This window comes from Mauremys reevesii, linkage group 4, assembly GCF_016161935.1.
Source record: "Mauremys reevesii isolate NIE-2019 linkage group 4, ASM1616193v1, whole genome shotgun sequence".
Taxonomy (NCBI): domain Eukaryota; kingdom Metazoa; phylum Chordata; order Testudines; family Geoemydidae; genus Mauremys; species Mauremys reevesii.
The window spans coordinates 94,520,327-94,548,054 of record NC_052626.1 but is presented as its reverse complement, the minus strand read 5'-3'; the positions used below and the strand labels follow the sequence as shown (position 1 = coordinate 94,548,054).

The following is a 27,728-nucleotide window of genomic DNA, read 5'->3' as shown; positions in this document are numbered from 1 at the left end:
TTACCAATAATTTTGTCCTAGAAATCTACAGCCTTGATTTTAAGACCTATTTAAATTCTCTACTCTTTTCCTAAATATCAATAATCTAAATTACCTGCAGACACTCAGCATTTCCAGTACCTCTCGTTGGTAGGCATGGAAAACTGCAGAGAGCAACTTCTTCATAATCTTTGTCACTCCGAAACTGTCACGGCTGTATGAAATGCTTAACTATATTTACTTTATGGTGTATTCTACTCCCTCATCCCCTGCTGTGAAATGGCATGGATGAGTTAAGTTGAACAGCAAACTGAAAGTGAACTGTGGTTTTGCAAGCACATGGCTAGAAGTAAGGGAAAAACAGCTTTATACAGTAGCTCTCTTTGAGAAGAGAAAAAGAAAGCTCTTAAAAATGAATAAAGAAAATTTTAGCCTAATTCATTTCAACCTCAAATGAGTTTAAAACTCAACTTCAAACCCAACCACATGAAAGCAGACACAGTTTAAAGCAGTACACATTATAGAATTAAGCCCTACAGAAACTGGTATTTTGTTATTATATTTAAGTTGTCTAACAAGTTATTCAACCATCTCTCCAGCCCTCCTCCAGCTTAATTTGTTTGACTATTCTGAATACTATACAGTGGCTTCATTTTACATGCCTACTGCTTACAGTGTTATACAACAGACCAGTAAAATCCATGTACACCAGGAAAGCAAACAAATGTAGTATGAAAATATCATTCAAGGCAACAGACACAATAAAAGGAGACAAAACTGTTCTATGTCCATTTACTCAGGGCATAACAGATTCAGATACATGTTCCTCCATCTTGAAAGAGATTGCATAAGAATCCTCCCACACTAGACTTTACCTGTTGAAGCATTTCTTCAGTAGCATTAAGTTTTAGCTGATGCCCCTCAAGACAGACTTCTAGGTCCCGGATTTTCTCTCCTTGGGCCTCCACCTGATCCGTGAGGACACTCACCTGTAATTCGAGAACAAGGCAAGGAGAACACTTTTGAACTTACTGTAAATAAATACTGTCTTGCATCTGAAGAAGTGGGTATTCACCCACGAAAGCTCATGCTGCAGAACGTCTGTTAGTCTATAAGGTGCCACAGGATTCTTTGTTGCTTTTACAGATCCAGACTAACACGGCTACCCCTCTGATACTTGTAAATAAATGTCAGCTAACCTTATTAACCAAACAGTCCAGCACACAATGTATTTTTATATCCAGTCTGTCACTGAAAGTCCTTAAAAGTTTCACATTCCTGAGTATCATATCATCTTCCTCTAGCAAAACAAACAAAAATTTTGAATCTTACCTCATAGCCTGTCTCACAATATCTTTGCTTTAAAAACATCAGTCATCTTTCTTGTACTTGTTTTAAAATTAAAAAAAATAAAGACAAAACATCTCTGGAAGACTATGTATAAGCAGCCTGAGTAAATCATATACCAACGTGTACAGTAAACACTCTCTTTTTAAAAAAATAGCATCGAATACTCTTAATGTTTTAAGTGGCATCAGAACATGCATTGTTATTTCAGCTTCTGTTAGCACTTCACTCCTTGAAATGAATAAACAATAAAACTGTTCTTCAGGAAACTAACCAATTAAAGTACTACTTACAAGAACCTGAGAACAACTTACCTATCAATAAAGCTTTCTGAAGCTATAAAAGAATGTAATACGTAAAAGGCATGTTTTAGCCTTGACAAAGCTCTACCCCACAAAAATTTCCAAGCTTTACAAGCCAAAACATGAATGCAAACGAACTGAAATACAAGGGATGAATCGCTGTGAAGGAAACAATTAGTAATACTCTTAGGGAACTGTAAGAATGGTGGTACAAACTGGTTTACAAAAGAGTAAACTGTAATAAGAAAAGCCCAATACCTTAACTCAGAAACTTATTAAAACTCAAAAAATGTATTCAGCATAACGTTACAGAGATTTTAAAATCCACCCGGTAGGCCTAGGTGATGCAGTCCATGCTGCATAATCATATATTAGTTCATTGTTGTTATTATTTATAAGCATTTGGGTAACCCTTAGAGACCCAGTCATGGACCAGGACCCCATTGTGCTATGTGCTGTACAAACAGAGAACAAAAACGACAGTTCCTAAAGAGCTTATAATTTATGCACAACAATCCCCCCAAAAACAAACCACACAGATGAAATTGCAGATTTAACTTCTAATTTCTTGGCAGTAATATAATTAAAATCAAACTGAAATTTGTGTGATGAGTTCATTTTTGTTTAAGTTCTTTCTTTCTTTCTAAAAGTGGCTATAAAGGAATGAATGAGATTTCATAGAACAATGCAGTGTGAAAGACGCGCACTGTATCTTTGGAAGTTAAATTTCAGGCCTTCTCACATCCATAACAATGCTGATATTTAAACACTTTAGAAATGAAGTGCAGAGTGGCCAAGTTTTGTGCAGTTTGAAGCACGGTGTTTAAAACAAGTAATTTAATAAGTAACTTTCCACATTTTCAATTAATTTGCATGTAACCACTTATGGTAAACATACCCTGCCCCAAGCCACGGCAGGGATAGCACAGGGAGTTGCACAAAACTCAGTGTAGTTGGGGGCATGGAGGGGCCAGTACTGCCCCCCCCCAACCTTCTGTCCCCACACTGCCACCAGATCCAGCATGGGGAAAGGCTGCCTGGCTGCTGTAGAGCAGGCACCACAGTAGCCCCTGGCAGACAAGAGGAGCATCTGCAGCCAAGCTTGCTGAATGACGTATTTTCTGAGCTGCGGGAATGTGTTGCAGAGCTACCAAATGCTTGGGTGTCATGCCAGAAACACAGTTAAAAATCTTCTGAAATAATTTTATGCTAAAACACAGTCTCACATCAGGATTTCTGAATCTGTATCCCTAATTATGTAGCCTCGCCTCGCCATATAGAGTCAAGTGGTTCAATATGTATCAGCTATCATAAGCAAGAGTCTGACTCTCTTTCCCTACCCTGGGCTAATAAATCCTTCAGCCCTGGAGCTTTAGTTTGCTACAAACACCTCAGCCTTCATTCTGAGAATTTATTCAGCCCTGGCTATTACTTTAGACAGGATGTAACTTCAGGCTTCTAAACTCCTGTTAAACACAACCTTTCCTTTGCTGTCATGCCCAGCTCCAGCATAACAACAACTAGATAAGCCGCTGTCCTTGAGGAGGATCTCCAAAACCTTCAATTGGGCCAGCAAGACCGACCTACTTTAAAAAACGTCTGCTTGTCAGAGAGCCCTTTAAGAAGAGGCACTAAAGAAGTGGCACTGCTTAGATATTTGCAGGCTTTTGAACCCACCTGCTAACCCAAAGGAAAGGATGATCAATTGAATTTGTTGCAGAGGGAGCAGTTTGATAGTCCACCTTTCCTTACCTATGAAGAGATTTGGCGGGAGGGAGGGGAGACAAAAGGGTAAGGGAGAGAAAGGAAAAGGGGTATTTTCTGTTACTTCCTTTATAGTCTTTGGCTCCAGGGGAGAGTCCAGATGAACACAGATAAATAGGTAGGCAGGATTTTAAGGAAAGAATTGGTGACCCAAGGAGCAACAAACACAGACACATCTGAGCAGCATGAAAAGCACCCCCTGCAAGAGACATGGGTTCTATAGGGAAAGCTGCTGCTGCTTAAATACTTAATTAGGTTGTCCATTTTTTCCATGAAATGAAGATGGCAGGGAAAGGAACACGAGAAAGGAGGTGGCGAGTGGAGATAAGGGGACAGGGAGAAAAAGGGCCAATGTATAGAATCCTCCTTTTTAGTTTGCTCCCTGCAGCTGTCACTATAAAAGAGAATGCAAGTTCTGTTTAAAAGGTTATGGAGTAACTGGGTAAGCACTGTAAGCCCCAAGGAAAAGGTGACCTGCATAGGCATTTAATAAAATTCCAGTAGCTTTAGAAGTATGTGCTGAATGTTCCAATAGCTAAGCTAAGAGGCACATTAGTAGCTTAAAACGACATAGTTTCGCCTCTGTTAGGTCTCACAACTGCCAGCCCCTCTAGGAATCACTTAGCTGTACATAGAGCAATGTTCCCGCATACACCACACGTCTCAGTCGTCAAAACCCACTAAAGCCTACAGAGAAAGTTCTTTTCTTTTAACTCACTTCCTTGGCTTTGCACATGTTTATTGTTTGAGATCCCAAAGGGTAGAACTTTGAAAAACTAGGCAATACAGGAGAAAAGAGGCACTTGCATGAACTCCCATAACCTGTCTCGGGGCTACAGCAGGCTGATGTGGCATCTCTAACCTATAGAGCACATTTGGCAAAACTGAGACGCACTGGTCACTGATGAGGCTTGGGAGAGAATTTAACTCTGAAAGGTTTAAAGCAGAGGTGTTTGAGTCAGCCCACTCACTACAGGATAGAGGTCGGGGGCACTGCCTTTCCCACTGCTTCATCTCCAGCTGCTCTGTGTGGACCAGGAATGTTCTAAGCAGCCTAGAGGCTACTTAACCTTGTGCCAATGGACTATGGTCCCAAAGCAAACATACACCGTCTGGGGATAGCAGGAGAGCAGTGTGCACCAGTCACTCCCTCATCTCACCTTGCCCTCTTGCTGGAGCACCCATGGGGAAAAAAGTCCCACTGATCAGCTCCTCCTCCTCCCCCAGCGCTTCCTGCCTGCCAGCAGCCCTGCCGATCAGCACCTTCCCCTCACTCCCAGCACCTCTCGCCCATCCTGATCAGCGGTTCCACGTGTGCAGGAGGCGCTGGGTGGGAGGGGAAGGAGTGAGGGTGGGGCGCGCTCAGGGGAGAGGGCGGAACGGGGCTGGAAGAGGTGGGGCAGGGTTGAGCAGGGGTGGGAAGAGGCAGGGTGGGGATGGGGCCTTGGGGGAAGGGGTGGAGTGGGGGCAGGCGCCTCTGTGACTCAAGCTAAGAAGTTTGGACACCACTGATGTAGACTGTGAGCGCTTTAGGGTAGCAAAGGTCTTTTACAATGGGGCACTAGTCTTGGATGGGACCTTGTGAGTGCTACAAACAGGTAACAATATGAGGTGGGGTGGGAAAGTGAGTGAGATTAATATGTTGAATAACCAACTTTGACCCGGCTTTCGGGAGCATTCAGAACAAATTTTTTAAGCAATTTTATTAAATTCCTTTGTAGACAGACCCAAAGTAGGTGTCTCAGCCATGTTTAGAACTAAACATGTATGGTTTTAAACCGAGTTTCAAACAGAAGTTTTACTGCTAAGGTTTTTGCCGATAGCAGTTCTAATTAGACAGGAATTAAGAATTCAAACCAAGCCAAAAGAGTATGTCTCTTGAGAGGTTTACTGCTTATTTTATATTGGTAATGAAAACTTCACACAGTTAATTAAAGCAAGTGTGAACAGAAACACATGAAACTGAAAACACATTCACAGAAGCTCATTACTGAGATAACAGAGAATATAAACCCACATGTATTATGGATACGTGGACTAGGAGTCACTTGCAGAGGGAAAAGGATAGATAAAGATTGCGTATCTAGAGAGACTTCTGCTTTGGGCTTTAGGAACAGACACTGTGTAGCCTAGTAAAGGAAAGAGGAAAAATATTCAGAAAGACTCAAGGAGCTTGATTTTACCTTGTGCATAGTTTTATTTTCCCAAGAATAAAACTTATTCACGTGGGACAGCGGCCGTGCTTTTGAAAAAGGCTTATAAACTGGGAAGCAGGAAACCTGAAAGAAACTGAACTGGTTTCAGACTTATTTTCTGCTGGATTTATTGCCAAATTCTTCCATCCCCTCAGATTTTAAGGAAGTAAACCAGCTCAGCTACAATCCAAAGGCAAGGAATGATCACAGAACCTACTGCTCTCTATGCTTCTTGACAGAGAAACAAGATTTGGGAAAGCCAGATTTTAAACACATTTCTGAAGAGGGATTGGGCAATGGGAATACAGTGATATTGATGTGTGGCTGTGGTTCGAGTCATGGGGTAGAGAAGAATTTGACAGCTGGAAAGTCTCGTGTCACCTGGCGAGTGGAAGGAGCGTGCGTGAAGGAACCATGCCACTATGGAGGGAGTCTCTTCCTGCCCTCTGTAACTTTCCCTTGATCCCAACTTTCCAGTTCCCTCATTTCTCCTGTTTCAAGTTCCTCACATTCTCCCTACAACCACAGGACCACTGGATCTATCACCTCACCTTTGAATTCAGAGTATGCTGCTGAGCAACAAACTATGGGACTTCTCAGATCACATCATATATTCTCATGCATGGAAGAACAACTATAACAGAAAAAAAGAGAGTGGGGCAACTGGATCCTCATACTCAGTCATAAATCCTGAGGGTCAGATCCTCAGCTGCTGTATGTCAGAATAACTCCACTGACTTCCGAGGATTTATACCAGCGGGGGGAGGGGAGGGTCTAGCACTGAAGAAGAAAGAGAGTGAGTGTTTGTGGCAGGTGGGATCACAACAGAGGAAGTGGAAGCTCAGGAAGATGGGAGAGAATTGGGCACAAGAGCCAAACATCTAGTTGCCCGCCAATTATAGAAATTCGCACAGAACCATGTTCTCCATAGACCCAACTGGGACAATCTCACAAACTCAGAGCAATCTCTTTGACCTGCCACATCTGGTCACTCTACAGTGTACTTTTTGTGGATTTTACAGAATGCTGTGAATAAAGTCAACTGACATGTCCACTATTTATGATTTGATTTTTCTTCTTGCTTAGTCATTCTCTTCTCTCCTATCTCTGTGTTACATGCAAATATCAATCATGTTGGTGGCCAGCCTGGTTAGCTGCAAGCCTTCCTCACTTCCAATGACAATTTTACATTCCATAGCCAGTAAATGTTTCTGCCCGTAACATATTCTTATTGATCTAACAAAACCAAGGTGTTTGGCTTCATGTCTCTTTCAGGACTCCCTCTAACTTTTATCGATTGAATACCAAATGTGTTGATAGTACGCTACTATACATACCTGCAATATGAGGGACTCTTTATCACCCTCTAATCGTGCCAGTCGTTCTTGATAGGTTTCATTGTTAGCAGAAGAAAGATGATTCACCTGAGACTGAAGATAATGATATACTAAGAATTTAAACAAATCACTGAAGTGAATATGTCAAGCAATAGTGAAACATAATGAAAAGTAATATAGAACCAGGGGAGTTGCAATAATGCAAAATAAATACACATATTATACTAAATATGATCCTGCCAAGAGCAATCTGGTATGCCATAAGCAGTTTAAGTGCAGCAGAATTTTAGATAACTTCTTAGTTCTAGGGACCAATACTTCTGAATTGACCCAGAGATCAAGAATGACATCCAGTAGAACTTCATGTCACTCCTGGCCTTTGTGCCTACTAACACTTTTCTAAATTCAGTGGAATACCTGAATTGGGATCAGTGTGCCATCAGCCATTAGTGAGCCTAAGGTAAGGTATTACGTGGCAGGCATTTCTTTCTGCTGTCCATTTGTCATGCAAGCTTCCACTGAAAATATCACAGATAGGTTGAAGCAACAAAGAATCCTGTGGCACCTTATAGACTAACAGACGTTTTGCAGCATGAGCTTTCGTGGGTGAATACCCACTTCTTCAGATGCAAGTGGTGGAAATTTCCAGGGGCAGATTTATATATGCAAGGAGATATAGGAGAACCTGTAGGCGAACACTTCAACCTCCCTGGCCACACAATAGCAGATCTTAAGGTGGCCATCCTGCTGCAAAAAAACTTCAGGACCAGACTTCAAAGAGAAACTGCTGAGCTCCAGTTCATCTGCAAATTTGACACCATCAGCTCAGGATTAAACAAAGACTGTGAATGGCTTGCCAATTACAGAACCAGTTTCTCCTCCCTTGGTTTTCACACCTCAACTGCTAGAACAGGGCCTCATCCTCCCTGATTGAACTAACCTCGTTATCTCTAGCTTGCCTCTTGCTTGCATATATAAACCTGCCCCTGGAAATTTCCACCACTTGCATCCGAAGAAGTGGGTATTCACCCACGAAAGCTCATGCTGCAAAACGTCTGTTAGTCTATAAGGTGCCACAGGATTCTTTGTTGCTTTTACAGATCCAGACTAACACGGCTACCCCTCTGATACTTGACACAGATAGGTTGGAAATTCATAAGTGCAATGCAAATATTTGTGCTAACATGCAAATTTGTAAACATCCTGGTAGTGAACTCCTGAAAATAAATGTTTATTGGTGATGGGCATGGATGATGAATGAATGATTAGACCAAAAATATGAAAGAATCCAGCCTCCACGGTGATCAGCAGCAACTTTCTGAAGAAAAGCAGCAAATCCTATAGAAAACGAACAGGTGAGTCTAACTGAAGCTCTGGCTTTGAACATCTGCAAACTTTGGAATGTTAAATATTCACTTCAAGAACCAAACTTTGTATCTTGGACCCATCGGTGGAAATGATAAAAACTAAGAACCATGAAGACTATGCACAGAAGCATACTGAATTGTGCTACTTTGACATCCTTAGTCAATAAGACTTCGTATTAATCATAGCTCATGCAGGAAAGCCATTTAAGGAGCCACTTTACATTTTTAAAGTAATTCCAGGGTATAGCTTACTTTGCAACTAAGTCCCCATGAAAAGGCTACAGGAAAATATGACATTTTCTCTTTTATTATTACGAATTTATTAAAAATATCTTATAATGCTTATAATGGAGAAAATTTAAAGTTTAACCATATACAATATAAGCTCAGGCTTTAAAAACCCTGCTGAGAAATAAATCCTTACATAATATTCTTCCAACAAGTAAGACTCTACAGAACCTACTTCAAGTCCTTTGCTTTGTTTTTTCTGTTGAAGTAGACCACAAAAAGCTACCTTGTATTTTATAGGCTACAGCTCAGTAGATGCATTTTTAAGCAACATAATCACTATAAAAACAATGCAAGGGGAAAAATGAATTCCTTGTTAATGGGTTACTATTACCTTGTTCAGCTAGCAACTTATCAGGAACTACTGCAGCTGTTTAATTAGATTTCTAAAGTAAACTCACTGTGCAGAGCAGATAGGAAAAAAGCGAATGTCAAATTAGAACATAGTATTAAATGTCATTGTCGGTGACCATGCAATTATGGGGCTTAATAACAATCAATAGTGCAACAGTGTCTGCAGTGATACTGAAAAGAAGACAGTGGAAAGCTGTGAAATGTATGCAAATGAACAATCTGTATACAACAGCACAATCTACTGAAATACTGCCTAATTCTGCTTCCACTGAAAGTCAACTACAAAACTCCCTTTGCCTTCAATGGTGCAGGAGCAACTCTACATATTAGTAATTTTTGAAGAACATGCGGCAAATTGCTATGATAGCAGATACCGCACTAGGCAATAACAGGAAAGGATGGTACTATGGACAAGTCACTAAGTCCAGACCTCCGATGTGTGCAAATAAGTGCATCTCCATTGATTTCAACATAGCTCGGCCAATTTGCAAAGTCAGAAGATCTGTCCCTTCTGCCTCTCCTCCGATATGTAAAACGGAGATTCTAATATTTCCTCTCTCTCTCTCTCACCCTTTCTTTTTTCTATTTCAGTTGTAAGCTCTTGTGGGCTGGAGTGTCTTTTACTATGATTTGGAAAAATGGGTAAACAGTGAGGTGGCAAAATTTGCAGATGATACAAAACTACTCAAGATAGTTAAGTCTAAAGCAGACCGCGAGGAATTACAAAGGGATCTCCCCAAACTGGGTGACTGGGCAACAAAATGGCAGATGAAATTCAATGTTGATAATGCAAAGTTACGCACATTGGAAAATGTAATCCCAACTGTACATTAAAATATAAATCTGATGGGATCTAAATTAGCTCTTACCACTCAAAGAGATCTTGGAGTCATTGTGAATAGTTCTCTGAAAACATCCACTCAATGTACAACAGCTGTCAAAAAAGCTAACAATGTTGGGAATCATTAGGAGATAATAAGACAGACTAGAATAATAGAATATTAGGGTTGGAAGAGACCTCAGGAGGTCATCTAGTCCAATCTCCCTGCTCAAAGCAGGACCAACACCAACTAAATCATCCCAGCCACGGCTTTGTCAAGCCAGAACTTAAAAACCTCTAAGAAAGGAGATTCCCATCTCCTAGGTAACCCATTCCAGTGCCTCACCACCCTCCTAGTGAAATAGTGTTTCCTAATATCCAACCTAGACCTCCCCCACTGCAACTTGAGACCATTGCTTCTTGTTCTGTCATCTGCCACCACTGAGAACAGCCTAGCTCCATCCTCTTTGGAATGCCCCTTCAGGTAGTTGAAGGCTGCTATTAAATCCCCCCTCACTCTTCTCTTCTGCAGACTAAATAACCCCAGTTCCCTCAGCCTCTCCTCGTAAGTCATATATTGGAATTGGAAAAGATACAGAAAAGGACAACAAAAATGATTAGGGTATGGAACAGCTTCTATATGAGGCGATTACTAAGATTGGGACGTTTCAGCTTGGAAAAGAGATGACTATGGGGAGGATATGATAGAGGTCCATAATGACTATCATGATTGGTGTGGAGAAAGTAAATAAGGAAGTGTTATTTATTTTTTCTAATAAGGCAAGAACTAGGGATCACCAAATGAAATTAGTAGGCAGCAGGTTTAAAACAAACAAAAGAAAGTATTTCTTCACACAATGCACAATCAACCTGTGGAACTCTTTGCCAGAGGGTATTGTGGAGGCCAAGGCTATAACAGGGTTCAAAAAAGAACTAGATTAGTTCATGGAGGATAGGTCCATCAATAGCTATTAGTCAGGATGGGCAGGGATGCAAAACCATGCTCTGAAGTGTTCCTAGCCTCTCTTTGCCAGAAGCTGGGAATGGCGACAGGGGATGGATCACTTGATGATTACCTGTTCTGTTCGTTCCCTCTGAAGCACCTGGCACTGGCCACTGTTGGGACAGGATACTGGACTAGACGGACAATTGGTCTGAACCAGTATGGTCATTCTTATGTTTTATATGTATGTATGGCCCCTTGTTCAATATGGCCCTGATTTTAGTTGGGGTCTCTAGGCACTACTGTACTGTAGGTAAACCTAGCAGTGATTATCTTAACTAGATCCAAGTCACAATGGGTTTCATTTTCAAACATGGCTACTTAGGGGCAGAGTTGCACAGTGCTGTGCATCCTTGACTTCCATGGTTTCAAAGGGAATGGAGAGTGCTCCAGATCTCACAGAACTGTTAATATACAAGGTTTTCTAGATGGTCTTAAGGGAGAGGAGATTTAACATCTGCTCCCCCCTGTTCTTATTTTTTCAATTTATCTTTGAAAACATCTCTGTGAACATTACCTTCCCCATACACCCCCATCAATGGTCTATTTTCAACCCTTCTTTAAAAACAAAACAAAAAACAAACTCCACAACAGTTGTCAAAAGTGCATAGGTCCATGTTAAATTAATCCTTTTGATGAGGTTCATGGGTCTGTCCAGGTGTTTTTAGAGAAAATATTTTATTTATGATTTTTTACAGAGTTATAATGGAAATAAAGAATTCCAATAAGTACCCAAAAGATGTCCTTATATGTCCAGCAGGGATGTCCACTTGGCCAGTGAGGCTGCATGACTTCCAACATAGTGCTAGCTACTCTGCTTTTGATATTACAGGATCCCTTAGAACCTGGGACCTTTGACCTAACTGCCCCTAACATTAGAAATACTTCCTTCCCCCCATCATTATGGGATACAGGATTCTGATGGACAACCTTTCCCAACAGGTCCCCATGACCCATACCCATAACAACATGATGGGGGAAATCCCCTGCTATCAGTGTACAGCACATGGAGTACTCTGGGAGCATCACCACAGGCCCACTGCTGTACCTGGAGCCGGATTTGCCATAGCCAGGTGAGGAGGGAGGCGAGGAAGGAGGAACTTAGCATTCTTCCAGCTTATTGTACATCCTGTATAGTTCATACCCTGAAACAATTCATTTTTTGTTCAGGTCCAACTGACTCAAACACTTAACTTTTTATAAATTCACTGTGTTTTCAATCACAGAATCATAGAATATCAGGGTTGGAAGGGACCTCAGAAGGTTATCTAGTCCAACCCCCTGCTCAAAGCAGGACCAATTCCCAACTAAATCATCCCAGCCAGGGCTTTGTCAAGCCTGACCTTAAAAACCTCTAAGGAAGGAGATTCCACCACCTCCCTAGGTAACCCATTCCAGTGCTTCACCACCTTCATAGTGAAAAAGTTTTTCCTAATATCCAACCTAAACCTCCCCCACTGCAACTTGAGACCATTACTCCTTGTTCTGTCATCAGGTACCACTGAAAACAGTCTAGATCCATCCTCTTTGGAACTCCCTTTCAGGTAGTTGAAAGCAGCTATCAAATCCCTCCTCATTCTTCTCTTCTGCAGACTAAACAATCCCAGTTCCCTCAGCCTCTCCTCATAAGTCATGTGCTCCAGCCCCCTAATCATTTTTGTTGCCCTCTGCTGGACTCTCTCCAATTTATCCACATCCTTCTTGTAGTGTGGGGCCCAAAACTGGACACAGTACTCCAAATGAGGCCTCACCAGTGCTGAATAGAGGGGAATGATCACATCCCTCGATCTGCTGGCAATGCCCCTACTTATACAGACCAAAATGCCGTTAGCCTTCTTGGCAACAAGGGCACAGTGTTGATTCATATCCAGCTTCTCGTCCACTGTTACCCCTAGGTCCTTTTCTGCAGAACTGGTCCCTACTCTGTAAGAGTGAACTTCTGTCCTAAGTGCAGGACTCTGCACTTGTCCTTGTTGAACCTCATCAGGTTTCTTTTGGCCCAATCCTCCAATTTGTCTAGTTCCCTCTGTATCCTATCCCTACCCTCCAGTGTATCTACCACTCCTCCCAGTTTAGTGTCATCTGCAAACTTGCTGAGAGTGCAGTCCATGCCATCCTCCAGATCATTAATTCCAAGCCTGAAATTGTAATCCTCACTGCAAATTCACCTAGGGTCACAAGGAGCCAGCACAAGGCATATGCACCACTAGTCCTGCCTAAACCCTGTTGTGAGGAACCAAAAGCAATGCACAGTCTTTTTGCTGGCCACTTCTGTATGGGGGTGAATTTCTCCCTTGGAATTTACAATTTAATTTTAGATTAGCCTTTAGAGTGGTGAATAATATTCTGTTTAGTTTTCAGAAGATTTCATATTTGATCATGTTGTGCATTTTTGCTAGAAGTATTGTGGCTCACTCAGCTTCCCAGAATATAGAATTCCTCTCTAGAATGTCTGACTGAGTTTTGCAAGAAAACAAGCCACATCAATGCTTTCAATATTACAAGCATCCCTGGGAACTAATCTTCTTTGGCTGTGCAGTTGGGCTCAAACCTGGGAAAATAAAATATGATGCAATTTTGTTGTTGTTAGAAAATGTACTTAGCTTGCTTAGTTGCTGATAACGTTCTGTCTTTGATTATAAGGTCAGCGATGATAAAGATAATGGTTCTTTTAAGAATCTTGAGAAGTAGGTAAGTTCTCTAGCAATTTTTCAAACCTCCATTTAGTTTAATTTCAACAGGACAGGCAAGATTTAAGGGAGAAAAGAGGGCTACTGAGGGAGAGAGAAACAGAAAGGTGGTTCTAGATTTCAAGACCTGTGCAGGAGAAGCTTCTATCAAAAAAGTGAGATTGTATTTGTGATGAAAAAGAAGATGAATTTTCTATGATATACTTTTTACTGCTGGCTTTCCCCTTTCGGTACATTGTTTTTCAGAAACAGGTCTGTGGCTGCTTACGTTTAGGGGAAAGATTGTACAGGCACAATGAATTAAATGAATATCACATTTTTTGCCATAACTAACTTCTCATGAAACATAAACAGGGTTCAAAGTTGTACCTGAAGAGTCAGCTGTCTAAAAGAATTAGATCAGCATCAAATCACAGATAACTGAGATACTTTGCTGCACCCATGTTGTCTGCCTTGTTGTATGCTTGTGAAGCATCCCCAATTGCAAGTGCATTATTCAATATCCATAAAAGCTAGTGAATCGTTTTCATGTGAGCAGGAAAATATCAGCTTTACTAACAGGTTAGCATGAGTGAGCTATTGTCTGTACTTGTCAGATAAGTGCAAACAAGATGACCTGTTAAATAAAAGTAGTAGACTGACATGTAGCAGGTGTTTAAGACTTGGGCAATATTTGTGGTGAACAAAGACAAGATTAAAACAATGTAATATAGCCCAAGGCCATCTGTGAATGGCTGGAGTACTTTCTGCAGTTGTAAAGGTAGATTACTTAATTTCCTCTAAGACAATGCAGATAGACACCAGCAGGGACTGAATATGGGACCTTTGACACTAAAATCACAAGATCTTAAAGTACTTGGTTAAAAGACATAGCGCCATAAGCAATGAGTAAATAGCAGGCTCTTATAATTACATGCCTAAAAGCCCAGACCAGCAAGACTTATTACAGTGACAACAAAAATATTAAGTCTGAGGACCAAACCTGAGAGACCAAAAGTAAACATGTGTGATGAGTAAATCTTTGATAAATTAAGTCTGCAGTTTATAAACTAAACGTGTTAATTATAGAGCTGGTCAGGAATTTTCTGTAAAAATTATTTTCTGATGGCAAATGCCTTTTCCGCAAAATCAAAATTTTCTTTGGGAAAATTTCAGTTTTAGCCAAAATGTTAGATTTTCCACTGTGAAAATAGAAATTATGCCTTTCCCTGCTGCCTTCCCCTTGCCAGAGCCTTTCCCTGCTGTTGATGCCTTTCCCTGTGGTAGGGACAAGCTCCAGCAGATCTTTGTGGTGGGGAAAGTCTCTGACAGCAAGGAGAGGATCTTTCCCTGCTGCTTCCCCCAATCAGAGGCTGGAGTCTCTCTCTGGTGTCTTCCTGCTGCCACAGTCCATCGGGAAAGGCTCTGGTAGTGGGACACCACTCTGTTAAAAATAGCAGTATATAGAGAGAAGGCACTGCTTGGGTATGTAAAGAGCTGTTTAGGGTACAAATCATAAGGTTCTGCCCACCTAAGCAGTGCCTCACCATCTATACTGCTGTTTATGCCGGTGCTAGGGGGTTGTGCAGCATATGTACTCTACACACAGCTTAAGTGTAGGCATAGTCTGAAATCAATTTTCAGAATTGTGGCAGCACTTCAGTGCCTGTCTGTTTTAAGAATGTATTATGTATAAATGTAAACATTTCCCTTAACCCAGCATGCTCTGTGTGATATCTACAAACTGTTTTCCCAGTTAAAGTAAAAGTTTTCACACAGAGGTTTATCCCAGCATCTGCTTCAATGTCTTAAACATCTTCGGTGTCTTAGATTCTCTCTGTCATATTATGCTCTCTTCTAGCTTGGATAAAATGCTGTTATGTATTGGAAGCACTTGCTGTGCTCTCAGTACCATTTATGTAATCTAGTCATTAGCCATTCTTCTTCCAAGAAGCTTAAATGTTATATGGCAAGAGTGTCACAAAAATTTCAGGACATGCTCTAGAAGTATTCATTTTATAAGAATATCAGAATCAATCACTAAGAAGTACAGAGATTGAGCTGTAAGAGGAAAAAGGAGAAATAAATCAGATCACCACCATTAGCTACTTTAATTTTATGAATTTCTCAGATTGGAGGTAGGAGAAGCTCTTGGGCTGGGTATGCAGGGATTTTTCAAGCTTTGTGCCAAGTCTCATTTTATTTTCATAGGAGACTGGATTCAGAACACAGCTTATTGTCCCACACAGAAGGAAAGCCAGAATTCAGGTTTCCTGTATTAACTCTCATAGCTGAATGCTCCACAGCTTGCAAAAGTAAGGCCCTTTAAGCAAGGACATATGGAAAATAATAGAATTCAATATGGGCCAATCTATGGTTTCCTTGTGCACGCTAAATTTCAGCTTCAGGAATCTTTGTCAAGCTTGATAAGTTGGTCAGTACATTGAAGCACAGTAATTCAGCACTAATTCTAAGGAAGCTATATTGAAAGAATAATAAAGCTCAAAGGCATTTAGATCAGCGATTCTCAAACTTTTTTTGGCAAGGCGCCCAAACCTTAATAGGGAGCTTGTGTCATAGTTCTCCTCCCCTCCCATTCACAATCACACGAACCATCTCCAATTCCACAGGGAATTGAATACGTTCCCTGTGGCAACTACGGCAATTGCATGCATGGAAAAAGTAATATTAAGGACATGCGTAATGTATTCTGTCTTCTGTTGCAATTTGGCAGCGGAGAACAAAGAAGTGGAGCCAGTAGTGTGTGAACAACAAGTTTTCCACTGACTACTAGCAGTCCATGGACCACAATCTGAGAACCTGTGATTTGTCATTTGCATCCAGATTAAAGAAAGAGAACACCTCATTCCCCTACCTGCTTTTTTCAGGATCAGTCTAGTGTGGGGTCAATGCTAATGAGAAAAATATGTAATTCCCACCTCTATCACTTTTCTGGGTCTCATTGGGGTCACTACTTCCATTCCTCAACAATTGTGTGGCAATGGGCACATAGCATATTATTCCTGAGATATTTGTATTTGGGGATATTATTTGAATCTCAAATAGGATTGTAATCCGAATCCAATCTATTTTTAGATATTTAGAGCTACCTGAGGATTTGTGAGGAGTTGCTGGATACATTGCTCTTCTTTCTGTTCACCTGGATGGAATGAAACAAGCAGCAACAGGTTTCTCCCCTCGCCCATCTCTCACGTTTGGTTAGGATGAGGGAGAACAGTAGCCAGCTAGACAGACCTAAAAGCACATGATCTGAAACTAAGCAAGGCAGAGCTAGAGGAACTTATACGCTCCTAGACAGCATGAACATTTGCTGAAATTCTTTGCTCTGAACTGGATGGCTGGATATGGCAGATGTGCTGGTATTTGGAAAATCTAATATTTTATTTCCCCGCTCCCTATCCTTTCCGGCCAACAAATGGGAGAGGGTTGTCCATTCTGCTCCCTCTCACATCCTTCACTAAATTAATTAGACCAGTGAAGGTCTAACAGTTTCAGACAACTCTCACCCCAAAGATAGTGGAAAACATCAACATTTTTTATGTCATTAGCTGACCACTTATCGGTGCGCACACACACTCCCATATGCAACAATGGGGATCACACTTTTATTGCAGAAATATGGGTTCTACTTAGGTCAGAGGAAGGGATACTAGAAAGCAAAAGGGAAATGGGGAAGAGTGATGATTTTGGAAGCAATCGTAAAATTCTGTGGGAGAACTTCCTCCCTCACCTCATGGGAACTGAACAGAGTTCATACTACAGATAAGTATCTTTTGACCTTATCCTAGATGGGAGCCTCTTTTCCTCTTCACTCCCAGCTTCCTCAGTTTGTCATGGAAGGTTTAATTGGGGAGACCATGTCGTCTTTCCTAACTGATGATGGGTTGAGTCACAGGGCTAGCCTTCTGTAAAATGGCTTGAAAGAGGCGGCAGTCTCCACAAACTAGTGCTGTGTGAGAAACATCCACAATTGTATATCTTGATGGGCTCTCTTTTGTCTTTAGGTAGCAAGGTCCCTTAGAATGTTTCCATAATTTCAAATGGCAGACTGAAACACCGCGTACCACCACCTTCACCACCACTGTAGTGTTACATATATCTGCCAGATCTTATTCAACTTCTTAGTCCGTATAGACTGAATGTCTGCTGGTTGTGAAATTGTTTCCTATCAACAATTTCCTGAGTGTGCAAAGGGCACAGTGAAATTACTTTTTTGCCCTTCCATCAGTAGGTAAGATTCTACTGGTTTGGGGAGTTATTCCCTGTGCTTATTATAGGGAATATTGCTACAACTGATAATATCTTTCCTATCAGTAAAAGGCAAAAAGAAAACATTTTAACTGTGCCTACGGTACAACTGAGAACAGGCTGCTGTGTTTCTTGGCTCCATTGATTTGCTCCTTCATTTTGCTGCTACCCAGCCAATGCCCAGGGCCCGTCTTGGCACTGCTGTCTTAACGAGTCTTTTCACTGATAGGAAAGTACAGTACATACACCTGGATTGTGGTAACATTTGTTTCAATTTGAACTAAGTGGTTTTTCTCCTTCCAGCTATCACCTGGCACTCGCAGCTGTACAAGTTAAATGCTACAGGAGATTGCTGTTAAGGGACTGATTCTGATTTTCTGAGAATCTGAAAACATCAGCTGCATTATCTGCCTGGGGTTTGCAATTTTACATTTGTCCCTGCACTCCCATAATCCAGTTCAAGACCACAGACTTTATACTGTAATGAAAATCCAGCTTTGCCACCTAACCTCTTGTAAAATTAAAACTGATCCTTCTCCCTTAAGTGTTTTATACGCATGGTGAAACTGTTCTTTATCGTAGGAGAAGTGCTTTTATTATCAGCCAAAGAGCATCAGTTTACGATTACAGGATCTGAAATCTTTATATGCCATCACAGTTGGTACCAGAACATGTGACACAACACTGGGATTCTGGGGCACGAGGATTCAATAAATCACTTAGATTGTTGCAACATTTTATCACTTATCATAGGAATTTGGGAGCACAACAGCTCAGGTTCTTCTGGGAGCACTGCAAGATTGTTTGCAGTTCTCCATTTCCATTCACTTCCACACTTTAAGAACCATTTATAGAAAAGGGAGAAGTATTGACACTGCCTTAAAGTCATCAACATAAAAGGAATTACACACAACTACTGTATGTCATTATACTTTCATTTCTGTAAAGTAAGATTATCAAGTGTGCACTATATTAATAGTGCATACATTTCTGGCATATTGTTTTTGGAAATAATCCCAATATATCCACTGTTTCAAGAATTAATTCTTCCATGAAAGCATTATACAGTGTTAAGCACTCCTTACCATTGGGAACAAAAGATTAATGGTGTTTCCAAGCTAACCCTTAAGGAATTTAAAATTCATCACTGTGGAGTCCAGCTTACAGAAAGCTACTTCTTGAGCATTCCTATTTTATTAGAGAGAACTGATATGTGTTATTGGCCTCAGTATAAAGTGTATGTTGCACATCTTATTTACTGCACACAAGCCTTTACTTGGCATATGTAAGATCTGAGAGATGAAATTTTATCAGGAAGGGGGAAATGTATTGCTTGAGAACTTATTTTAGTAGAAAGATTTAACTTCTGGCCTAGGTAAACAGTAATAAAAAGTTATTTATCTTTGCTTTAATTGTGCAAAACACAGGCTAACCTCTGATAGTATAATATTACCAACTGCCATTTCCTGCTGCATACCCCTACTGAAAAGATACAAGGACCTCCGGGACTGAAGCAAATATTTTCCACATTTTTTTTTTAAACTGACTGAACATCAAGCTTCTCAAGCTTCAGCCTTTATCAGAGATTGAGATAATATTGTGAAGCTTTCCATGAATTCAAGAAGTCAATGAAAATTGCAGATCCTGTTCACATTTCACATACAGAATAGACTTCTACCTACATATTTATTTATTTTTATTTATATAAAATATACAAGTAGTTAAAATCAGTAGCCAGACATTTCAAAAACTGAGATAATAAAAGACAATGTGAAAACTGTACTGGCATGAATACTTATTTGATTCTTTAAGAGAATGCATAGTATTTGCAAGAACATATTTACACAAAAACATAAAATTAGACTTTAAATGCTATACTATTTCTGGAAAGTTAAAAAAGTTTTTTTATACAAAAAAAATATTTATTGCTATCTTTAAACACTGAAGAATAGTGTCAGGAAAGGATACAATAAAATTATAAAAATCCACTAGAAACACACTTAATTCTTAGATGAAAAGGAAAATTCTGTTTTCTGCACTTTTACTTTTAGACAAGACAACTTTAAAAAATCCCATTTAGAAATAACTTTGTTAAGTTCAGACTGTTCACCATAAAATTAAGATTTCAACTGTATTTATTCTATTTTTAAAATCCATAAACTACACTGGACGGCAAGTGTGTAACCCTCCCTCCCTCAAAGTTCCGTGCAATTACACCTATGCAGAAAGAGCTAATTAAATGAACTACTGACACAAATACCCTCTATCACAAATTATCAACAACATATTCTCATTGCTTACCATAAACTCTTATAAAGGAAGCATACTGTATGTTTACAATCTCAGTAACAGCCAAATTAAAATATTATTTTCCATTTGTTCAAAGCTTGATTTCAGAGTTTCATTTTAAGCACAAAGAGTTGATTTTCCCCCCCTCATGGAGGTATGCCTATAATTAGAGTCTCATGAAGAACTTGGCAACTGTGTAAGTTTGAGGCACTAAATATGTTTTTCCTTACAAAGCTCAAAAGTCAAAGTCTGTTACTAACAAGTCTTTACAAAGAGACAACAGAGCACAACAAATCACTTACCCTCTTTAGCCACGTGAAGTGCTTGTAAATATCAATCTCACCATCCATGCTTTGGGCCCATCTCAGCAATAATATTTCCTGGGTTAAGAGGAACTTTTTAGACAGAGGATAGAGCTTTGTCTTACAGAATGCAATCACTCCGTCCCCCCTTTCCGCCCCCACCTCTAAGAGCATGAATCCGTGTCCATATTTTTCTTAAATCTCCTGCCTCTGTCCTCAGGCTTATCCCAAACTCTGCTGACGGATGTATATACAACCCACAACTGCATAAACTTCAGACTCTCCCCTCCGAGCATCTGTTTTTTTTAGTGCAGATCACAATTAGTGACAAGCAGCAACATCATTCTAAAAGCTTCAAAAGATGCATCATGCCAGATGGTCTCTTGGAAAAAAGGAGCCTTCCATAGTAGTCTAAACCTGCAGTAACTGTTTCCTATTAATGGCAAAATAACAAGCTAAAAATTACTAAGCTCTCATACAGAAACTATTTTCAAGTAATGCCTTCCCTGGCTTTCTGTTTCAAGAGTGGCTGGAACTCATTACCCAAAGACCCCCTATTTCCTGTCTCTGTTTTACTCTGTGTTTATCATAACACTCCTCAGCTTCTCAATTTATTTTAAGATGGGGTTAAGCCTAAAAATAATCCCTGCTCTTTGAATTACTTCCCTGTTTCACAGAACACACTGTAAAAATAGAAGGGGTTCAAGAAGGACCTTTATGGATGAGTTAAATATTCTATGAACAAGACTTTTGCCAGAAGGGGCAAAGCTTCATCCTTACAAAGAACAACGATACGCCCCCAGCTTTTTACAGTCGTTTTCTACTGCAGCTGAAACCACATAGCATGGCAATGTTTCAAACTTGCAATGCCAAGATCAATGTATAGTCAAAGCAATGGTTCTGTTGAGAGGGGAAGTCTCAGGCGATTTTGCCTGTGATAGTGGTGTCCCCTAGTGCCTACACACAGTATTATGGCTGCGACTTAATTTTTCTTTATGAATTCCAGTTTCAGTTTTTTAGATTTCACTAGATTTAGAACCTGGACAATAAAGAACTCCACATGAAGAGAGAATTATTTTGGACAAAAATATGTTAAAAATTGTAAGAAGTTAAATGACAGGATTCAGGTCATGTCAACCTCTGGAAAAAAAACCATGATGCCTTATGAGTACCGAGGTTATGTTGCATCAAGTGGCTTGGGGAGTGGAGTTTTCCCCCGTGCTGAGTCAACAATGACATCCTCACACCCATGCAGGTCTCAGGGCACTCACACAGATGCCCATTGCCTCCAGGTTCTCCAGCCAAACTCTTTCTGCCTTTAGAGGGAATTCAACAGCAGAAAGAGGGAACCCATGACCAATAACATTGCCAACAATGGCACCACCATGTGCAAGGAACAACCTGGAGTTTGAAGCAGTATGTTTCCTTGAAAGACAACTTTCAATTCTGAACCACTTAAAGGAGGGGAAAGTGATCAGGAAAAGTCAGCATGGATTCACCAAGGGCAAGTCATGCCTGACTAACCTAATTGCCTTCTATGATGAGATAACCAGTTCTGTGGATGAGGGGAAAGCAGTGGATGTACTATTTCTGGGCTTTAGCAAAGCTTTTGATACAGTCTCCCACAGTATTCTTGCCAGCAAGTTAAAGAAGTATGGGCTGGATGAATGGACAGTAAGGTGGATAGAAAACTGGCTAGATGGTCGGGCTCAACGGGTAGTGATCAATGGTTCCATGTCTAGTTGGCAGCCGGTATCAAGTGGAGTGCCCCAAGGGTCGGTGCTGGGGCCGGTTTTGTTCAATATCTTCATTAACGATCTGGAGGATGGTGTGGACTGCACCCTTAGCAAGTTTGCAGATGACACTAAACTGGGAGGAGTGGTTGATACGCTGGAGGGTAGGGATAGGATACAGAGGGACCTAGACAAATTAGAGGATTGAGCCAAAAGAAATATGATGAGGTTCAACAATGACAAGTGCAGAGTCCTGCACTTAGGATGGAAGAATCCCATGCGTTGCTACAGACTAGGGACCGAATGGCCGGGCAGCAGTTCTGCAGAAAAGGACCTAGGGGTTACGGTGGACGAAAAGCTGAATATGAGTCAACAGTGTGCCCTTTTTGCCAAGAAGGCTAATGGCATTTTGGGTTGTATAAGTAGGGGCATTTCCAGCAGATCAAAGGATGTGATCATTCCCCTCTATTCAGCACTGGTGAGGCCTCATTTGGAGTACTGTGTCCAGTTTTGGGCCCCACACTACAAGAAGGATGTGGATAAATTGGAGAGAGTCCAGCGGAGGGCAACAAAAATGATTAGGGGGCTGGAGCACATGACTTATGAGGAGAGGCTGAGGGAACTGGGATTGTTTAGTCTGCAGAAGAGAAGAATGAGGGGGGATTTGATAGCTGCTTTCAACTACCTGAAAGGGGGTTCCAAAGAGGATGGATCTAGACTGTTCTCAGTGGTAGAAGATGACAGAACAAGGAGTAATGGTCTCAAGTTGCAGAGGGGGAGTGTCATAGGTCTTCTCCCCCACTTGGAGCTTTTGGGTTCCAAGATGGGGACCTGCATGGGCTCCTCTAAACTAATCTTAGTCTAGATCCAGTTCTGCTGCCACCAGTTAAGTTTAAAGTGGGTAACACACTGCCTGTCCCCCAAACTTCCCCTGGGGAACCCAGATTCAAACCCCTTGAATCTCACCAGAGAGAGAGAAACAGCCAGTTCCCCTCCCCCCCTTCCCTCTCTCCAGTCTGCTCCGGAGAGATACACACCGAGTCAAATCCTTGACTCAACACAAAGAGGGACTCACCTCCCCCTCCCCTTCCCTTGAAAATGCAAACAAGAGAAGAATCAATCAAGTCCTAAAAAGAAAAGAGTTTATTAAAAGAACAAAAAGAAAGTACACTATCTCTGTAATACCAGGATGGAACAATACACAGGGTCTAACTCATAACCTGGAGAGATTTCCCCCTCCCCCTTTCTTTCTCAGTAAAAGCAAAGTAACAGCAACAGAAATACAGATATTCCTTCAGCAAAACACACAATTGCAAATGTAGAAATAAACTTATAATACTAGTACGCCTTTCTAATACTCACTAGACTGAATAGATGAAAAATACTGCAGAAACCTGGGAGGACTTGATTAAGATGTCTGGACTCCCTTAGCTCCCAAGAGAGACTCAACTCAAACAAAAAAAACACAGACAAAGGCTTCCCTCCACAGAGATTTGAAATGATCTTGTCCCGTATTGGTCCTCAGGTGTTCATCAGGTTACTGAGCTTGTTAACCCTTTCCAGGTAAAAGAGACCTTAACCCTGATCTGTTTATTTATGACAGGAAGGTTTAGGTTGGACATTAGGAAAAACTTTTTCACTAGTAGGGTGGTGAAGAACTAGAATGGGTTACCTAGGGAGGTGGTGGAATCTCCTTCCTTAGAGGTTTTTAAGGTCAGGCTTGACAAAGCCCTGGCTGGGATGATTTAGTTGGGTTTGGTCCTGCTTTGAGCAGGGGGTTGGACTAGATGACCTCCTGAGGTCCCTTCCTAACCTGAGATTCTAACTCTTGTCTGGCTCTGCCTCATTTAGCTACACCTCAAAGTACAGAGGCCTCAAGTAAAAATCTCCATCACTGGAGATTTTTAAGAGCAGGTTAGACAAAACACCTGTTGGGGTCTAGATAATACTTAGTCCTGCCATGAGTGCAGGGGACTGGACTAGATGACCTCTCAAGGCCCCTTCTAGTCCTCTGATTCTATATGGAGGGGTTTCTGCAGTTGGAGAGGTTAAAGGAGTGGTGCCATGTTATCTCAACTCCTCCTCAGACAGACTTTGGCCAAAGTATCAGGGGATAGCCACGTTAGTCTGTATCCACAAAAACAATGAGGAGTCTGGTGGCACCTTAAAGACTATAAAATCTGTTAGTCTTTAAGGTGTCACCGGACTCCTTGTTATTTTGGCCAAAGAAGCTCTGTTCTATAAATGTGTAAGACTTCTAAAGAATGAGTGATGTTAAAAAGTGCTAGTATGATTAAAGGCACAAGCAAACCTCTGACAATGTAACAGAATGGCAAGCCATTTGTGATAGCACTTTGAAAGAATTAGGATATTTTATGTTTTCATTCCAGGTTTGCCTCATAAGACTTTACTGATGGCTGGCCTTTGTTGGTGGGAAAGGCTTCTTTTAGTAGTTCTGCAGTTCTTGACATCTAGAACATCTAGGGTTGCCAAGCCTCCAGGACTGGCCTGGAATCGGCATTGATCTCCCAATGACTACTGAAAGCAACCTGGGAGATTTTAAGAAAAGGACATTACGTCATGGTGGGGAAAAAAACCTTCCGGAATAGCTTCAGTCAGAGTTGGCAACTCACAGCCTTCCTATATTTGTCTGTCTCATCAACTCTCCATATCATTTAAAATCTCATAAAAACTCTAATTTCTCATGTGTCTATATTATGTATATTACATAAATTAAATATGCCCATATGTGACAGCCACTATCTTGGCTGACATACTGGGGATCTCTGGAACTAAAAACATGAACTGTTACAGCTTGAGATAAAGAGATTTGAAAGTTCTGAAACATATTTTCATGCAGGACAACAGCATTTAGTTACAATTTTATCTTGAGCTTCAGGTGTACATTACATGGTACTACTTGTGTGGAACTAGACTTTCCAAACTTTATCCATTTCAGATCATTTTCCAAACCTCATTTCAGATAACTTTCCAAACCTCCCTCATTTCAGATAATTTTTAAAAATAACTTGCCTGTGTTAAAAAGCTTCCCCCCCGCCATGTTATGCTTTTAATTAGTCAATTAAGTCCAATCATAATTTCTTTAAAACTTCTCACATTCAAAATGTCACCGCTTGACAGCAGTGGAATCAATTAATTATGCTCAAGGAAAGTTGCATTACCCTGCTTATTACTGTCTAAATACAATAGTCACAGACAGGTGAACAATCTCTCTCTTGCTATAAAGAATATTTTAAATTAGTAACATACCTTATTCCTGCCCAATGATTTGTTTCAGATTTCATGTAACTGCGCCTTGATTTTATCACAGTCATTCTTCCTGAGTAAAAGGTAATACTGTGACTGAATTTCTAGATATCTTACACACAGTCAGCCCCTTATCAGCTAGGAATGTTGACAAAGTACATTCCAAACAGTCACATGCTTGCTGTTAGCCTGTCACCTGAAAGCTGGATTTTCTCTCCTGTTTGAGCTTTGGCCCTAAAGCGTTTCAAGTACCAAATGAATAAAGCAAGATTCATCAGCATATTTTTTCATTTAACTAGGAAGATGGGCTGGTTTCTCTCAGGTGTATAAAGATGAGCTGGTGGGAAATGTTAGTTTGGAAGTATTTTCATCAGGCTACTATTATATCGCTCCATTATATCTGCTGTTAAGAAATCAATGTCAACTTCTAAATATTCCTTTTTTTAAAAATTGAACAGGCAATCCTACATTCAATCCAGATTATTCTCAAGAAACTTTATTGCCTATACCCCCTCCCCAAAAATACACAGCAGATATGGGAATATAATCTGAAACATTAATCTTAAAAATAGCAAAGTTCCTGTTGACCACTGTCTGTTGCCAGAGACCATTGAACAAAATGCCTTCCCTTCCCAATGAATTCTCAGAAGAGACCTACTGATCACAGCTACTGCTGTTACAATATCAACTCCTCCACTTTCAAAACAGATCAAGGGAGAGATCCACATGAATGTCTTGCCTAATATATAATGAATGGAAACCACACTGCTATTACCCTGTGCAATTCTGGCTATGTACTAATCTATATTCAGAAGCATTACATTTGCTTTTACAAACTCAAATAATCTTTTAATCCCATATCAAACATTAAACAGACTTGCCACAATACATTTCTAAATCTACTAGGATCAGTGTTCTCCAGGCTCTTAACTGCAGGAGGTATAAATAAGAGACCAATGTTGTCATCTAATTCCAGAAGTGGAAGGGAAACAAAAAGCCATAGATCCTGTGGGGCTGGGGAAAGAAGGGAATGCTTGCTTTATGTCATGTTTGTCTTCTCTAGGGCTGAGAAGATGGTCATTCTTGGCAGCATTGTTCTATTACATGTTCTGAAGCAAACCTGTTGTGATGTTTTGGGATGGCACCCAGCAAAAATGTCTGTGAATTGTGCTCCTATTGGAGCCATGCTGCCATATGAGGTCGGAGAAAGGGGGGGGGGGGAAACAATACAGAGATTCAGGAACTCTATATGCATGACTCTAGCCTCCAGCAGATCTGAAGGGGACGGGGGGGGGGGCATCAGTTCTGAGGACAAATCCCTCTGAAATGGGGCACATAAAAATTAAATTTGAAGTGGGAAGTTTTAATGAAAACTGGGAATTGTTCAAGGATATCCTACTGGATGTCCAAAAAGCCACAAGTCCATAGACAGTGTAAAAAACTACACTGAGCAAGAAAGAAGCTTGGTTAAGAGGATTATATATCTAAATAAATAAAAAGGTAGAAAAAAGTGGAAGTAAATGGCAATGAATACAAGATTAAAAAACTATGCTATTGATAAGGGAAATCAAAGAAATCAATGAAATATAAATGGCCAATAGGGGTAAAGATAATAAGGTGGCATTTTTAAAACATATTAGCAACAAGAAAAATGCTACGTCAGGCATAGGTCCATTGTTAGATGCAGATGGTAAAACTATGAATAGTGATGTAAAAAAGGAGAAATATTCAACAGATATATCTATTCCGCATTTAGAACAAGGCAGGAGGATGTATCCATCCTGTATGATGTTGTGGATGGAATAGAAAGTTTACTATCTGTGACAAAGAAAGATGTGAGGCAGTATGTGCTAAAATTAAACATTTTGAAATCAATAGGCCCAGATAATTTACACCCAGGAGTCTTAAAGGAACTACCTCAGGAGTTCTCTGAACCACTAATGATAAAAAAATAACAAACCTTAGAAAACTAGGGAAATTCCCAAAGGGCAGGAGGACTGCTACTGTAGTTCTAATATTAAAAAAAAAAAAAAAAAAAAAAAAAAGAGTAAAAGGGATAGGATGACCAGATGTCCTGATTTTATAGGGACAGTCCTAATATTCGGGGTTTGTCTTATGTAGGCCACTATTACTCCCACCCCATCTGATTTTTCACACTTGCTATCTGGTCACTCTAAAAAGGGATGACCCAGGGAACTAAAGACCAGTTAGCATGATCGTAATCCCAGGTAAAATAATGGAATGGTTAATTTGGGATTCGATCAGCAAAGAATTAGAGGCTAAAAAAAATAAATGCCAGTCAGCTTCGTTTCATGGAAGGAAGGTCTTGTTGAACAAACTTTTTTTTTTTTTCCCCTTTTTGGACAGGATTACAGATCTGGTTGATAAAGGCAATTGTGTTGATACAGTATAGCTGGATTCTTCCAATGCATTTGACTTAATA

At 40.5% G+C, this 27,728-nt stretch overlaps 1 protein-coding gene across 16 annotated transcripts in view; it reads right to left on the bottom strand.

The window, feature by feature from the left end:
• PPFIBP2 (PPFIA binding protein 2) overlaps window positions 1-27,728 on the bottom strand; it is a 206,031-nt gene that overhangs the window by 75,044 nt on the left and 103,259 nt on the right. For 10 of the 16 annotated variants that reach the window (XM_039533448.1, XM_039533458.1, XM_039533442.1 and 7 more), the window contains 3 exons: window positions 20,286-20,363; window positions 6,925-7,017; window positions 855-968 (listed from right to left, as the gene is read on the bottom strand). In XM_039533448.1, the coding sequence (XP_039389382.1) occupies window positions 855-968; window positions 6,925-7,017; window positions 20,286-20,363 (285 nt within the window). Of the gene's footprint in view, window positions 1-854; window positions 969-6,924; window positions 7,018-20,285; window positions 20,364-23,380; window positions 23,411-25,288; window positions 25,360-27,728 lie in introns of those variants that run through there. The other 6 variants (XM_039533450.1, XM_039533451.1, XM_039533452.1 and 3 more) reach the window with 4 other exon arrangements.